This window comes from Dasypus novemcinctus, chromosome X (assembly GCF_030445035.2).
Source record: "Dasypus novemcinctus isolate mDasNov1 chromosome X, mDasNov1.1.hap2, whole genome shotgun sequence".
Classification (NCBI taxonomy): Eukaryota; Metazoa; Chordata; class Mammalia; order Cingulata; family Dasypodidae; genus Dasypus; species Dasypus novemcinctus.
The window spans coordinates 83920323-83937840 of NC_080704.1; the positions used below are offsets into that span (position 1 = coordinate 83920323).

At 43.1% G+C, this 17518-nt stretch overlaps 1 protein-coding gene across 1 annotated transcript in view; it reads left to right on the plus strand.

Annotated features, from left to right (window-relative positions):
- Window positions 1–4374, plus strand: part of SLC16A2 (solute carrier family 16 member 2) — a 172825-nt gene extending 168451 nt beyond the window's left edge. Inside the window, exons 5-6 of the mRNA XM_004475775.4 lie at window positions 74–302; window positions 1124–4374. Coding sequence (XP_004475832.3) covers window positions 74–302; window positions 1124–1344 — 450 coding nt within the window. The 3' untranslated portion in view covers window positions 1345–4374. The remainder of the gene's footprint in view (window positions 1–73; window positions 303–1123) is intronic.
- Window positions 4375–17518: the final 13144 nt, after the last annotated feature.

Sequence of the window (17518 nt, forward strand, 5' to 3'; positions counted from 1 at the left end):
AAGAAAGAGATGTGACTTGCTATGTGGTTTTGGTTGGCCAGCACAGCATAACTTCAGGCCCTTGCTCCTCTAGGTGATCTCCTTCCTGCTCCTGGGTCTGATGTCCATGATGATTCCCCTGTGCCAGGGCTTCGGGGGCCTCATCGTTGTCTGCCTCTTCCTGGGCTTGTGCGATGGCTTCTTCATCACCATCATGGCCCCCATCGCCTTTGAGCTGGTGGGCCCAATGCAGGCTTCACAGGCCATTGGCTACCTCCTGGGAATGATGGCCCTGCCGATGATTGCTGGGCCTCCCATTGCAGGTGAGGCTGATATTCCAGGGAGGTCATGAGTCTGTGTTTAAACAGCCTTGGAAGAGTGAATGAACCTGGTCAAAGAGACTAAGCACAGTATACATCCATAAATTCATTTGGCAGAAAAGCTTTTCCATGGCTGTATCTGTTTCAATGGGGTTTTATTGTAGAAAACATGTCTGCTTCCAGGAGGGGAGTGAATGAAATTGGTTTGGCTTTCCTGACAATTACATTGACCTCATATCCTCTGTCCCTCTCCACAGGCAAGTGATTATTTGCAAGGCAGCTGGATAGGAAGAGAATAGAAAGTGGGCCCTGGTTTTACTAAGACTGAGACACCCTCCCTCTCTTCTACTGGTTTCTGAACTGAGCTTGAGATTTAATTAAAGTCAGACCCCAGGACTAGGTCAATGAGGCTCACCTCCAGCAAGCAGAAGGGAAAATGATGGCTTAGTATCTGTCAGTTTCTCCCTCCACTGTCCCAAAGGACATTGTTGGTATCTCAGAGGAACACAGGAAATAAGGAAAACCAATGAAAGTCATACTTTGTCTCCTTTCTGTATGATTTATTGCAAACATTGACTCATGGGCTAGCCTCTCCCAGGCTGCTCAATGGCTTGCAGTCCTAGTACCTCATGGACTGGCCACCTGCCTTAGTTAGAGAGGTTTTATTTCTTTCTTCTGGGAATATTTTAGTTGAGGGGGCTCCTGAATCAAGGAAGTGCAGGCCAAAGTTCTCCAGACAGGCACTGTCAGGTCTCCTGGAAAATGAAGAACCTTTGGGAAGTAGGTCAAAACTGAGTTTGACTGGTCTCTCTTGACTGTTGCAGGCCTCCTGCGCAACTGTTTTGGGGACTACCATGTGGCCTTCTACTTTGCCGGTGTACCCCCCATCATCGGGGCTGTAATCCTCTTCTTCGTCCCTCTCATGCATCAAAGGATGTTCAAGAAAGAGCAGAGGGATTCCAGCAAGGATAAGATGTTGGCTCCTGATCAAGACCCCAATGGGGAGCTCTTGCCAGGCTCCTCCACCCCTGAGGAACCCATCTAATGCCTCTTTCTTGCCATTTTGTGCTCCTCCCAGGCCCTTCCCGAACTTCACCCTGCCCCGCTCAGCATTTACATTTTTGCCACCAGCACACTTGTTCCCAAACCTGTGCACAAGGCATTTTAGCCACTTAACCATTCCCTTGGAGCCCATACTCCAGAAGTTCCAAACTCATTAACCAAACTCTCCCCATGAATGCCTTTAAACTTGCCAGGGCCCTTTTCTTCCCAGGATCTGAGGAAACTTGGGATCTAAGGAAGCTCGGGATCAGGCCCCTAGCCTTTGGAAACTTCCCATATATATTTTCTAACACCTGGGAAAAGAAAGAATTGGGACTTCCTGGCCCCAGGTTTTTAATCACCCACAAAAAACAACTCCAAAGGTGCTATTGTGTCCTAGAAGCCTGGTGAGGAGACCCAAGCCTCCATGTGCGGAAGAGTTCACTGCCATCCATCATTGGGAACTGTTGTGTGTGTGGGGGGGGGGGGCGGCGGGGAGTAGGGGAAGGAAAGAGAAGCAAAATGAGACAAGGATCCTTGTTCAGCCTCAGAGTCTGAGAGCTGTGGCTACTCAAGAGCTATGCGTACCATCATTTTACAAATGTACAGGCAGTCTCCTCATCATATGGCTAGCTAACAGTCTGCTTCTTTCTTCCTTTCCTCTATTTATTCCTCTGCTGCCCCCTTTGCCTTCTCTTCTCTATTTCTTTTTATGAGTGCCATAAATGCATGGGTGCTTTGAGAAAGGAGGGACACACAGGGTGGGCCAATAAGTCTCACCTTGGCCCAGCCTACCCCTAACACTACTATCAATCCCACTCATCTCAGGCTGAGCCACAATCTCACTTTTTGGCCCAAGCTGACAGAATGATAGACTGGAAGAGGAGCATATCATATTGGGAAGAGATCTTAAACACCACAGAGCTCTACTCACTGATTTTACAGACTTCCCAGGCCAACACACTAACCTGGAAGCCCTCACAGCTCCCCACTTTTGCATCTACCTGACAAATGTGAAGAAACTCCTTTCATCTCAGTAGGCAGAGGATTGATGACAGGGAAATGGCATGGTGGGTGGAGGGGCAGTAGTTATTGACATGTGAATGACCTACTCCTCCATCTCTTATTACTCATGACAAGTGAATATTTCCACCTGAGTCAAGTCAGCGAAGGAACCGCCCTAGGGAAAATTCCATTCTCAATCTGGATCACAAAAAGGTACAAGCAGCAGCTGCAAATAGGGTTGGAAAATTTAGGAAGAGAAGCCATTTTAGTAACAGTCTTGTTGAAGAGCATTTCCAGTGCCTCTGATTAGGGACAGGAAGAATTGCTAGGTCGTGTCCATCCAGCACATTTCCACTCATTAGGAACTCAGTTCTGCCTCATTCTGCCTCTGTGTCTTTTTCTTCTCTCTGGGCCTTTGTTGTGTTTCTGCCACCCCAACCTTTCATCATCTTTTTGCCAGGCATCGCATCCCTGACTATTACTTGGAGCTAGCAGTGACATGCCATCACAAATCAGAGCCATCCCAGGGATAGGAGAATGAGGATGCTCCTGAGGGGTTCCAAAGAGGATAATGGTCCCCACTCATGATTTTTTCCATTACTAACAGGCAGCTGGGGCATAGCTGGTTTCTGATGGTTTCATTAAAGACCAAAGTCCTGGGCCCCCTCCACTGATCCCAATATGACTTTTATCAATTCCCCAAAGGACAATCCACTGGTTCTTAATGGTGTAGGTGGGAAGGGGCCCAGTTACTATCCTGTTATCCCAAACAGCAATGAAGCAGAAGTTGGGCCCCAGGAGTCCTGTAACTCCCAGGAAGGACCACTGAAAATGCTGGAGCAACAACTTCCCTGATTCCATTCCTCCCTGCCTCACCCCTGCTATGTCACCAGAGAGTGGTTTTACTGGGCATCCTTTGTTGCTCATGGTGCAGATAGCTCTTAAGAATCAGACTGCCACCCACTTCTCTCCAGATGAAGAGAAGACATTCAAAGATCTCAAATCTGCCCAGTTAAGTGGTCACATAACATGGGAGTGTCAGTTTATTTTTTCCACATATGTCCATGTACATGTGTGGCTTTTTGCTTTTGGAGAGAATGCTGATTGGTGAAAGCAGCACAGTATTACTATTTAGGGCAGGATGCAGGCTTTATGTGCTACAATTAAATCTAGGAGAATGAACAAAATTTGGAACTCAAGATCTGGGACATTTAAATCCTCAAGGGGTTTGTAATAAAAATAAACATCTAAAAATCTAGTCTTAATATGTCCACTGCCTACAAGGGTAAAATAGTCTTAACCTGGTTAACAGTAGGAAATTTTGGCTTCAGGACTTAAATCTCATTTCAAATCAAATTTCCACCTGGGTCTATGTTCTCTGCTGGAGAAGAAATGGGAAAAGGAGCTATAGAAGGGCTTGGAGTGGGGTGGACTGTTCGAGATTGGGTTTTTTAAGGAAGCTCTGAAGTGGAAAATGGGTTCCTTCACAAAACAGGAACATGGTCACCGACTGAGTCAGAATGGAGGTCCTGTCAATACTACCACCTTGTTACAAAAATGTCATGTTGAAACTTGGCAAAGACCTTAGCAATAATCCAACCCAACCTCCCTCTCCTCCTCCCTATGTTATTGATGGGAAACCTGAAGGGACTGTTGTACTTGGCTTGCACAGTCAAGGCAGCAACAGAGCCTGAAATTGAGGATGATACAGAAGAGAGACATACAAGAATGACAAAGTTGGGAATAAACTTAGAGAACCCCTTGTCCATCCTGTGCATTAATTTTAAGTGGGGAATCTGAGGCCCAGAGAGAGGAAGGAACTGCTGCAGTTTCATCAGTGACAGAGCAGGCTGAGACTTGAATTCAAGTAATTGCCTTCCAATCCAGTCCAAACCTGTCATTTTACAGACGAGGACACCAGCCCAAAAAAGAGAAATGGATTTGCTCACTTCACTCATTCAACAACCATTTCCAGCAGGGTGTCAGGGGGATCATCCCTGAGCAAAAATAAAAACTGAGCAAAGTCTGACTTTTGGCACACCTCATCTCTTCACCATATACCATCACTCCCTCAAACTGACACACACTCATTTTTTAAGATTTATTTTATTTACTTATTTCTCCCCCCTTGTTTGTATTCACTGTCTGCTACCTGTGTCTGTTGTGTGCTGTGTCTGCTCGTCTTCTTTTTAAGAGGCATTGGGAAATGGACCCAGGACATCCCATCTGGGAGGGAGGCAACCGATCACTTGAGTCACATCTGCTCCCTGCTTGTTGTGTCTGCCATCATGTTTCCTTGTTGTGTATCCTCATTTTGTCATCTTGTTGTGTCAGCTCTCCATGCCAGCCCATGGCATCAGCTTCCTGTCTTGCTCATCTTCTTTAGGAGGCACCAGGAATGGAACCCGGGACCTCCTATGTGGTAGGTAGGCACCCAACTGCTTGAGTCATATCCACATCCCAACACATACGTTTGCTATTCTCTCTTCCCAGGCACTCCAGACCTTCATACACCCTTAGCTTTGGCCAGTTGGTCCCACCTACTGCCCTTCACCACCAGCAACCTGAAGTCCATCTTCCTATGGTCACACTCTGAGTGGGGGAGAGTTTTAGGGAGGGGACTGGTTTTCTAATGTCATTTCTCGCCTGACTCAATGCCAGACATCTTCTGGCTGCCAGCTTCCTCAGTTTCTTCCATTGAGGTTAATTAGTATGCCAATCTACCCATCCCAGGCTGTACTACCCAAGGTCTGCTTGCCCCTCACTCAGTCCCTCCCCCAGCAGCTCCAAGGCCCCAGGTTGTGTTTGATCATCTAGGATAATTAGACTTCAATGCTATTTAATCCCATAATTTTTATGACCACATGCTCTCTTCTAAGGCCTTTTCATATTTAAAAAACGCTTCCAGCATCTCCTTGACACTTTCTCCACAGCAGTAGAGCAGGCTAGCTGACAGATTACAAATGCCCCAGGAAATCCCCAGTGTCCTGGTAGCTGGCACCTAGATAGGCTGGGTGCTGCTTAAAACCAGAGCCCTTGAAGCAGGTTCTGAAATTTTCATAAACTGAGGTGTCAAGGAGACAGCCAAGACATAAGGAAAGGGATTAGAGACCAAACTCCTGCAGGGGTTGAGGATGGGAACTTTGCTTCAGAAGGCCCCTTGATTCCTGCTTTTCAACCCTCTCTAGTGGTCACCAGAAGCAGAACTCCACATCTGCTTTTCAAGTCATTTCAGCAATATTTTCTAGGGTCATGCTGTGTCAGGCATTCTGCTAGGGCCCAGAGACTTCAGGAATGAAAGGAACAGAGGTATAGAAAGCAAAAGGAAACAGGAAGGAACTTATACTGTTTTCTTTCCCAGATAAAGTTTCCTCCTCTGGGCTCCAGCGGCCCATAGCATAGGAACCTCCATGTGAAGACTCGTCCTTTCTGGGGGAAAACGGGCCACCAAGCCTGGAAATGGACTGAGGCCTCACCATCCCTCTTCCCTTCCTTCCCAACTATGAACCTCCCTCGGGCCAGAGGACCTGGAAGCGCTACATCCCTCAGCGTCTGCTGCCTGATGTGCCCCAGTAGGATAAAATTAGCCCCCTGTTCCCATCTAACCAGTGTCAGAGCCCATGTCTAGCTCGGGGGAGGGAGGGAAGAGCCGAGTCAGGTCGCCCTCCCCTCCACACCTGTCCTGCACTCCCAGCTCAGTGCCTCCTCACTCCTGTGCTCACACCACACACTGAGGTTCAAGACCCACGGGGTGACATGGTGGTGGTGGTGATGGGGGCAGCTTCCTCCAACTCTCCTTTTGAAGCAAGCCATACTGAATCCACCTTCTAATGGGTTCCTGTGATTCCTGGGCTTGGGGCTGGAATGCACAGGAGCTGAGGAGAGGAAGGGCAGGTTGCATCACATCTACCCTTTCCCACCACACACCCACCCTACACTGCCCTCCAACAAGAAGGCCAGGGATCCAAGGGGAATGCTCATGGGTACTATGCCTCTTCCTCACCCCTTCTTCATACCCACCCTACAGTCCAGGAATGTGTGGGGAAGGAGATGAGGCCAGGATGCCCCAGGGATCTGACTGTTGCTCCTGGATCTGCCCCTGGCCTCGGGTCACCTTTGGAGGACGGGGGTGGTGGTGCTTTCCCACCTGTGTGCCTCCATTCATCTCTCCATCTAGAAGGGATAACCCAGGAGACATGCCTTGGAAACACATCTGCCATTGGTATTCAAACCGGAATCCCGCTCGGCCTGTCCCAGACTCCCAAACCCTCCTCGCCTGGGAAAAGGGGGTGGAAAAGAGGGTGGGAGGACCCAGCATCGGGCCCTGTCAACTGTCTTGTGAGCCGAACCCACAGAGTGCAGCTGCTGTGTGTCGGGGGCTGTTTCTCAGTTTCTTGTCGTTTCCCTGCCCGTGGCCCTTACCAGGGACCCAGCGGCGACTGCGCACTCACCAAGCGCTCGGTGCGTCACAGAGACCTCGAGGTAATGCGGCTTGGCCCATCAAAAGCCCTTTCTAACCGGCGACCACATCTTCGCTTCTCTCCACCACCTCGGTCCCTAAGGCCTCAGGGCCGCCACACCGCAGCTATTGAAGGACTTCCGGCTGAAAGCTCGCCAGGAGGAAGGGGCCAGGGACGGAAATGCTGCCAGAAAACACCATCCCCCCTCCCTCATGGCGCAGCAGTCCTCCTCAGCTTTCCTTTCCTACCCTCTGCCTCCCTACTGCGGGCCAGCGGAGCTGCCTCCTCCATACAGGCCAGCCCAGGAGGGCTGCTTCTGACAAATATTTGGCCCATCCTTCAACCTCCCAGGCCCCATTTTTAAAAAATGCCCAAAAACTCGAGCGTCAACCCCACGCTGGTGAAAGCTCCCAGCTCAGGTGCGTTTTTTGAATGCTAGGTTCTTTTTTTTTTTTTAATTATTATTTTTAAAAATTACATTAAAAAAATATGAGATCCCATTCAACCCCACCGCCCCCACCCCCCGCTCCCCCCACAGCAACACTCTCTCCCATTATCGTGACACATCCATTGCACCTGGTAAGTACATCTCTGAGCATCACTGCACCCCATAGTCAATGGTCCACATCATAGCCCACACTCTCTAACCCCATCTCCAAGGCTCTTTCCATTCTGCCTCACATAAAGTAAGGACCAGTAAATCTCTCTTTCCCCTTTACTTCTCTGAAAGCCTGCTTGCTGCCCCTGGAATCAGAACCTGCTACCCCCAGCCCCATTCTGTCCCCCATGAAGGTTCTGGGCAGCGAATGTGCCACAGCCCCACGATGGAGGCATGGAGGGCTGGAGAAACTGAGCCAGAGTCCATGTGCTTCCTCCTCCATCCTGGCCTCTCCAATGGAAGGAGAGAGATGGGAGGGGAACGTGGAAGAGGAACTGGGTATGTCTGGCCTGCCTTTCTCTGGGGTATATGGTCATTGTCTTCTGGGTTCTTCTCCCCCTCAAAATGGAGGTAAAGGTCCCAAATGAACTCTCATGTGTCTTGCTCCTTCAGTCCTTCCCTCATTATTCAACAAAATTATCATCGCTGAAAGCTACTTCTAGAGTCTTGTTTGATGCCCATAGATCCCCCAAAAGGTCTTTTGTCTGGGTTGGTAAGGGGGGCGGGGGGTGGGGGGCTTGTTCCTGGGAGACTTTGCTTCCTTGGGAAAGGATATGTATATCTTAGAAGTTAATAGCAGTTAGCACTGAAGTTTCCTATCTTCTAGATTTCCAGCTCTGCCCCAGTCTTTCCCTCCCCCCAGGAAGGGGATGGGTAGGAACAGCAAACATCATACAAGTAAGGTGGGGGAGCTCCCAAAGTAGCCCCTTGAGAAAGGGAACAAGGGAGAACATGCCTAAACTCGTGCTCCCGCACCTCCACCTCTCCTCAGTGAGATGGATTTGTCCTATATATGCCCTCTAGCAACTGTGGCCATTACCCTCCTCCTCAACTCCCCTATCCCCAGTTAAAAGAGTCCCAATATCTGCAAGGGAACTGAGTGTCATCTAGGAATCCTCTGCCACCCAGTACCACATAATTTGGTGGACAGAGTGAGATCTGTTCCAAGATACCAGTCCCCAATAGGGGCCAACCTTTCCTTCAGGGTGAATAGCTTCAAACATCCAAACCAGATCCTTTCAAAGTTAAGAGTCATCTGTCAACCACGATGACTAGGCCTGGAAAGCAGGGACAGCCAATTTTCAGGGAGTCAAGTTCCAGGTAAAACTATTTTCAGTTTAGTAGTTCTGTAAATAGTTGTAACTCTTGAACTCCAGAAGCACTTCAACATTATTCTGACAAAACACAGAGGATTCAACCAAACTTACCTTAATTACCTTCTTCTGGCCTCCTGAGTTCACCACAGTTTTTGGTCAACACTGTTGATGGCTATCAAGAGGAAATCAAAGACCCATAGAAGGTCAGAGCTGAAATGGTGGAGACCTTCAGGTACAGTAATTTTTCAAACCATGCTCTATAAATCCCCTATACAGAGGTACCTCAGGGTACAGTGAAATATCTTATCTTGGAGGAAAGCAGATCATGGGGTGCTCGGCTTTTTTCCCTTCTCTTCAATCAGAATAATGTTTTATACATTAAAAAAGGGATTCTGCTATTTATATTAAAGAACTGCAAAAATGACTTTTAAAAAAAATTACTCCAAGTTAAGACTTATACTTGTGAAGAGACTGATTATATGTATATGTCACTATCCCTCCTGTGAAGCTAGACATTATATATATTATATATAATATATATATAATGCTAGACATTTATTTGTTTTATATATATATATATATATATAACAAATATATGAAGATTCTGAACAGTGGACAGAAGTAGGCAGAGTGGATAGGGACTTCAGAACCCAAGAAGCAACACTGTGGCAAGTTCTTGGGTTTTCTTTTTGCCTCATATATCCAAGACTTACTTCTAGAGTAGACTGCAACCCAGAAACATCAATGGGTGCAAACAAAAAAAAGCCCCAAGGAAAGTTTGCTTTCTCTAGCCAAAGAACCAGGAAAGGGGCAGCCTAGCAAGAGACAAAATGCCTAGACAATAATCACTCCAGCCAAACACCATGGCAAAAACTGTAGCCCTGTCTTTCCTGCCTCATCAGAAACATGTGGGAGAGCAGTAACAAGGCACACCTATCCCTCCCAGCAAGGATGGTATTAGTGGAGGCCTACTGTAGTGCCAGAATTCCCACCCACACTTGGCAATAATGAAAAGCCACTCACTGCCCAGGTTTCAACAGAGGCTGAGTGGAGAACCTGGACTTTCAACTAGCAGTAATGAGGTAGTACATCCTTCCATTCACCTGCACAGTGTCAGAAGAGGCTTGCTAAACACAAAATTTAAATAAGATCCAGAGTTCCATAACATACAACTCAAAATATCCAGCTTTCAATAAAATTCACTCATTGTATAAAAAACTAGGAAAATACCAACTTGAATGAGAAAAAAACAATCAGTGCATGCCAACATCAAGATGGCACAGACATCAGAATTATCCAAATATTTTAAAGTGGTCATCATAAAAAAAAGCTTCAATGAGTATTTACAAACATGCTTGAAAGAATTGAAAAATTAGAACTTCAGCAAATAAGTACGAAGGGAAACCAAATGGAAACTGAAAACTGAAAAATACAATAATTGAAATACAAACCTCAATGGATAGGCTACACAGCAGAATGGAGTAGACAGTAGAATCAGAGAACTTGAATATAGAATAGAAGTTATCCATATGAAAAACAGAAAGAAAATGAATAGAGCTCAGGGAACTGTGGGACTATGAAAAAAGATCTGAGATTCTTGCAATCAGAGTCCAGAAGAAAAGAAAGAAAGTGGGGCTGTAAACATAATCAAAGAATAATTTGGCAAGGTACATAAACATACAGGTACAGGAAGCTGAGAAAATGTCAAACAGGATGAACTCGAAATCTATACTAAAATACATCATTCTCAAAGTTCTGAAAGCTGAACACAAAACAAAAGAACACATCTTGAAAGCAGTAAGAGAGAAATGACACCTTAGTTATTGGGAAAAATTATTTAAATGACAGTGGATCTCTCATCAGAAACCATACAAGGCTGAGGAAAGAAGTGGCTCAGCACTTTTCAAGTGTCAAAAAAAATCTGTCAATCTAGAATTATATATTCAGTGAAAATATCCTTCAATAACGATAGAAACCCAGGTACTGGTTTTCCTTAGGGCTATAGGGACCCACAGGTTCTATGGTCACGGCAGATGGCTCTGGAGTTCAGGGCCATGTCAGTTGGCCCTACTTTGGAATTTGTGTTCCTGAGTGTGATGGAGTTGGATTCAGATATGACCTTTCTACACATGCCTCTTCTGTTACTTTTACTGGACCTGTGGTTGGTGTTTGGGTTGGTGTATACTCAGGGGACCTGAATCTCTGGACTGTCCATGTGACAGCCAGGCCCTGAGCCTTAGCAGACTTGCAACACCTACCCTCTGGTTTATTGGATTTACCCTGGCCAGCTAACAGGGAGGTGAAGAAGGTCAACCACCACACCAGGGTGCCAAGAGTGCCTACAACTGCCATCAGGAGGATTGCATCCATCATCCATGTGGAATCTAAGGCCCCCACCCATTAATGTAGAGGGGGACTGGACTTAATCATCCCAGAGTCCATAGGATGGAGGAATAGAGTATAGATTAGAGTTGACTTAATGGTGTTCTGCTGGGGAACTATTGTGATTAGTAAGGGAAGAAATTGTAATATTGATGTGGAGAAAGTGGCCACAGTAGCTGCTGATGGTAGGGAAAGGGAGGAAGAGATATGATGTGGGTGCATTTTCAGGATTTGGAGTTGTCCTGAGTGGAAAGATGCTGCCATGGTCCACTGGGTGGATTGGGGGAGAGTGTAGACTACAATGTAGACCACTGTCCATGTGGTGCAGCAGTGCTCCAAAATGTATTCACCTTGGGAAGTGGACTTGGCCCAGTGGTTAGGACATCCGTCTACCACATGGGAGGTTGGCGATTCAAACCCCGGGCCTCCTTGACCCATGTGGAGCTGGCCCACATGCCGTGCTGGTGCGTGCAAGGAGTGCCGTGCCACACAGGGTTGTTCCCGCATAGGGGAGCCCCACATGCAAGGAGTGCGCCCCATAAGGAGAGCCACGCAGCGTGAAAGAAAGTGCAGCCTGCCCAGGAATGGCACTGCACACACGGAGAGCTGACACAACAAGATGACGTAACAAAAAGAGATACAGATTCCTGTGCTGCTGACAACAACAGAAGCGGACAAAGAAGAACACACAGCAAATGGACACAGAGAACAGACAACTAAGGGCTGGGGAGGGGAGTGAAATACATAAATAAATCTAAAAAAATGTATTCACCAGGTGCAGTGAATGTGCCACGATGATGGAAGAGGTTGTTGATGTGGGAGGAGTGGGGTAGGGAGAGTGGGGGGGAGGTATATGGGGACCTCATATTTTTTAATGTAACATTTAAAAGAAAATAAAGAATAATAAAAAAAGAATGAAGAGGACATCAAGACATTCTCAGATGAAGGAAACAGATTTTGTCACAAGCATACCTATCTTAAAAGAATTGCTAAGGGAAGTTCTCTAAACAGAAAGGATATGACAAAAGAAGGGTTGTTTGAATACTGTTTATTGTTGCTGCTTTTCATGCCTTTTATTATTTAATCATTGTGTTTTAATTTGTTGTGTAATATTTAGTAGTGTTGATCTGGCCAAGTGAAAGACAATCACAGAATAGTTCTGGGCTATCAGACAGACTACAAATGGAATAGTCTGAGAAAGATTCATGTTATTCATTTAAGAAATACTTATATAATGTTTGCTATGGTCCAAGCATTATGTTACACATTTGTCAAATGAAAAATTATTTACTATTTGTAAAAAAAAAAGAAATCTTGGAAGATCAGGAAGGAAGAAAGAATAGCAAAAAAAAAAAAAAAGAGTAAATACAATGAACTTTCCTTCCACTCTTGAGTTTTCTAAATTATGTTAAACAGTTCAGGCAAAAATTACCACAATGCCTGATGTAGCTTTCAGTGTATGTAGAGAAATTATTTAATATATTAAATATATTTAATTATATTACTATAATAATTATATTAAATTATCAATTATATATTAATATACTATATCATTATTATATTCTAAATGGAGGAGGATTAAGGAACAGAAAGGGAGATAAGGTTTCCATACTTCACTCAAACTTGTCAAATATCAATACTTGTAGCCTGTTAGGAGTTATGTATATATAATGTATTACTTGGACCAACCACTTAAAAAGAAATACACTCAAAAACACTACAGAAATATTCTACAGAATTCTACAGAATTCTAAAAAAGGTAAAAGTAACCCACAAAATGCTGGAAAAAGAAAACAGAAGTGAAGAAAAGAGGAAATAAACGGAAAACAAATAACAAAATGGCAGATTTAAGCCATAAAAATCAATTAAGTATGCTAAATTTAAATGATCTAAGTACATACATTTAAAAACAGAGCTTGGTAGAGTGGATTAAAAACATGATCTAATTGTAGGAAAATGGTGGAGTAGGAAGCTCCAGGAATCATTCCTTCCACCAGAACAACTAACTATTAAACAGTCAGGAACTGTCTGAATCAATTATTTCAAAACTCCAGAGTCCAGTAGGACACTGTATAGTATCCAGAGATGAGCAGGAGGAAGAGGCTGCTAAATTATTAAATTTACCAGCAAATTGTTCACTCTGCACAGCAGTTACCTGCACCCATCCCTTAATCTTTTAGTAAGCAGCAGTGGGTCCTGGCCCCTGGTGTACCTTGCTGATACCAGAAAGGGACATAAAAATCCACTTCCCTAAGAGCCAAGGCTGGCATTAGCTGATTGCTGATCATGGCTATTGATTAGCAACTTTAAATCACTGGGGGCCCAGCTATGAGTGCAGCCATTGTTTAAACCTTCCCCAGGCAAAGGCAATGGAGGAAAGTTAAAGACACTAAGCTTATTCAGAGCTGTGTAGGACAGCTGAAGGCCTGCATTTGCTGGGAAGGTCAAGAAAGTGCAGCTTTGGGGAATTATGGAAGAAGCACCTGGTGCCCTTCCTGGCCCCTTCCTCATCCCCTCTCCAGGGCAGTTTGAAGCCAGCCTGCATTCCCTTTGTGGGCCCCTGGCCTCATTCCAGCTGGGAAAGACTAATTTGAGAAACTCCTCTCCAGTTCCTGTGGCACCCCTCCCAGAATTTGCCCTCCAGGCAAGAACAGCTTGACACAACAAAAGTAGTATAAAAAGTAATTGAGGTGGACAGCCTGGGGCAAAGAGTTACCCGGTTTAAATCTGGGTAATGAAGCAGTTTGGAGGGGGAAAGGTCTTGCTCACGAGACATAAAGGGGGCATTCAAACTCCTGCAAACAAGAGAATTCCTAAGCAACTAGCAAGCAAAGCCCAGGACACACAGGCCCAGAGAAGACAGGGGGGACCTTTCACTTTGCATTAATCTTGAGTGAACATTCTTGATAGGAGTGCTGACATTCAAGAAAATCTCTGTCATATCACCAGTAGGATACAAACTCAAGAATCACACATTTTAGGGAATAAATCCCAGACTTAACATTTTAAAATATTAAAATATACAGTGTGCAACAAGTGTGCAAGTAAAACAAAGATAAAGGAAATAGGAAATAATGGCCCATTCAAAGCAAGAGGATAAAACTCCAGAAAACACCAATGAAGAAGACCATACTGGGCTAAGATTTTTTTAAAAAATGATCAGCAGTATGCTCAAGGAGATGAAAGAAAATTGAGATACAGAGTTAATGGATATTAGGAAAGCAATGAATGAAAAATATGAGAATCTCAAAAAAAAGGTAGAAATTTTTATAAGGAACCAAACAGAACTACTGGAGTCAAAGACCACAATAACTGTAATGAAAAATTCCCAGGAGGGTTTCAACAACATATTGGAGCTGGCAGAAGAAAAAATCAGCAAACTAAAAGACAAGACAATTGAAATGAGGTAGGCTGAGGAGCAGAAAGATAAAAGAATTACAAAAAGTGAAAATAGCCTAAGAGAAAACTAGGACACCATAAAGAGTACAAGCATATGCATCATGGGAGTGCCAGAAGGAGAAGAAAGGGGCAGAAGGAATAGTCAAAGAAATAATGACATAGAACTTCCCAAAGTTAGCAAAATACATGAATAGATAGATCCAAGATGCCTAGAGAATACCAAACAGGATAGACTTAAAGAGATCATGTATTGATCAAACTGTCAAATGCAAAGGACAAGGAGAGCATACTGAAAGCTGCAAGAGAGAAGCAATATATTATTTATAAGGGATTATAAATAAATACAGTGCCAATTTCTCATCAGAAACCACAGAGGCAAGGAGGCAGTGAGTTGAAATATTTAAAGTGCTGAAAGAAAACAACTGCCAGACAAGAATTTTATATCTGTAAGACTTTCTTTCAAAACTGAAGAGAGACTAAGACATTCCAAGATAAAGCTGAGGCACTTCATCACCACTAGACCTGCATTCTTAGCAAAGTTAAAGGAAGTTCTTCAGGCTGAAAAGAAAGGACTCTAGGCATAAAGAAGTTAAGTCCTCCAATAAAGGTAACCATTTGGGTAATTATAAATGCCAGATTATTGTAATGTATTTTATGGTATGTAACTCTACTTCCTACTTCCTATAGGTGCTAAAATGCAAATGCACAAAAACTAATGATAAATCTATGGTTTTGGACATTCAATGTACAAGGATATAATTGGTGACAAGTACAAAAAAGGTGGGAGTAAGAGGGGTATAGGAAAAGTATAGGTATGCTACTGAAGTCATGTTGGGATCAAACTAAATAGGATTGTTATACATTTAGGAGGTGAAAATTTAAATCCAAGGTAATCACAAGGAAAATACATGAAAAATATTTCCAGACAGAGATGAGAAGGCACTCAATATGGTACCTTCAAATAAACATAAAATTAGACATTAACATAAAACTTGAGGGACCAAAAAAGGTATAAGACTTAAAAGATAAATGGCAAAATGGCAGAAGAAAGTCCTAAATTATCAGTAGTCACTTTAAATATAAATGGATTAAACTCTCCAGTCAAAAGGCAGAGACTGTCAGAATGGATAAAAAAGCATGATCCAACTATATGTTGTCTGCAAGAGACTCGCTTTAAATTCAAGACAAAATTAGGTTGAAAGTGAAAGAATGGGAACAAAAGAAACGAAGCAAGTAGTAATCAAAAGAGAGATGGGGTAGCTATACCAATATCAAATAAAATAGATTAAGTTGAAAGGAGTTGTGAGGGACAAAGACTGTTGTTATATCCTGATAAAGGGGTCAATTCAACAAGAAGGCATAACAATTATAAATATATAGGAACCTAACAGCAGAGCCCCAAAATATATGAAACAAATAGTGATAGATTTGAAGGACAAATTGACAGTTCTACATTAATAGGAGGATTTAATACACCATTTTCAATAACAGAACATCTAGACAGAAGATCAATAAGGCAGTAGGAAAAAAATCAACAATACTCTTAACCAGACAGACCTAACAGACATATATAGACCACATCACAAACAAAACAGAGTACATATTCTTATTCAGTACATATAGATCATTCTCCAAGATAGACCATACCTTAGCTAACAAAATAAGTCTCAGTAAATTAAAAGTTATTGAAATCATACAAGTTATCTTCTCTGAACACAATGGAATGAAACTAGAATTGAAGAACAGAGGAGAAACTGGAACTTCACAAATAGTGGAAATTAAACAACCTACTGTTAAACAGCAAAATGCATTAAAGAGGAAATCACAAGGAAAATTAGGAAATAACTGAAGACAAATGAAAATGAAAATACAACATACCAAAGGTAGCACGGGATGCAGCAAAGGTAGCACTGAGAGGGAAATTTATAGTTTTAAATGCTTAAATTAACAAAGAAGAAAGGTAGCAAATCACAGACCAAACATCAAAACAGAAAGAAATGGAAAAAGAAGAGGAAATAAAACACAAAGAAAGGAGAAAGAAGGAAATAACAAAGATTAAAGCAGAAATAAATGAAATAGAAAATTAAAAAAAAAACAATAGGAATCAATAAAACTCAAAGTAGGTTCTCTGGAAAGATCAGTAAAATTGACAAACCTTTAGCTAGACTACTGAGAGAGAGAGACAGAGGGGATACAAATTACTAAAATCAAAAATTAAAAAATAGGGATGTTTACCAACCTCACTGAATTAAAAAATGACTATAAGAGGATACTATGAACATCTGTTAAGTCAACAAATTAGATAATGTAGATGAAATTGAAAAAAAATCCAAAAACACACAACTATTATACTGAATCAAGAAAAAATAGAACAATGGACTAAAGTAGATTTATTATTATTACACCATAGACATTATTATTCTAGTAATGGAGGAACTTTTATCATTGATGTAAAGGCAGTGGCCACCAGAGAGGTTCTGAAGCATGGGAAAGGGAAGAATAGGTGTAATATGGGGGCATCTTCAGTACATTGGAGTTGTCCTACATGATATTGCAGTGATGGATACAGGCCATTGTATATTTTGTCATAACCTACAAAATTGTGTGGGACAGAGTGTAAAATGTAATGTAAACTCTAGTCCATGGTTAGTAGCAATGCTTCAATATGGGTTCATCAATTGTAACAAATGTAACACAAATGAAGGATGTTGTTAATATAGGAAAGTGTGGGAGGGGAAGGGAGTGGGACATATGAGAATCCCTTATGCTTTTTATGTAACATTTATATAATTTAAAGCGCCTTTAAAAATAATAATAATAATAATTTTAAAAACCTCACCAAAATGTTGGGAGATTTCGCTACAACCACTAGGAATACTCTAAAAAAAAATGTCTTGACTCACTGGTCAATACAGTATTAGATATCTTCCTAGACCTAGACTATCTCATGGCTGAAAAGTGTGCTGTCTGTATCATCATTAACAAGACCTGCTGCACTTATGTCAACGGAACAGGACAAATTGAAGAAGACACAAAAAAGATCTTTGATCATGAAAATGGCTCCACTCCTTCAGGAAGGGTCATTCTTCTGCAGAATCCACCTGCAAGGCTATAAGATCCATTCTTTCCTCCCTCACTTGGTTCCTTCCCCTCCTTGGACCATTAGTTCAGATCATT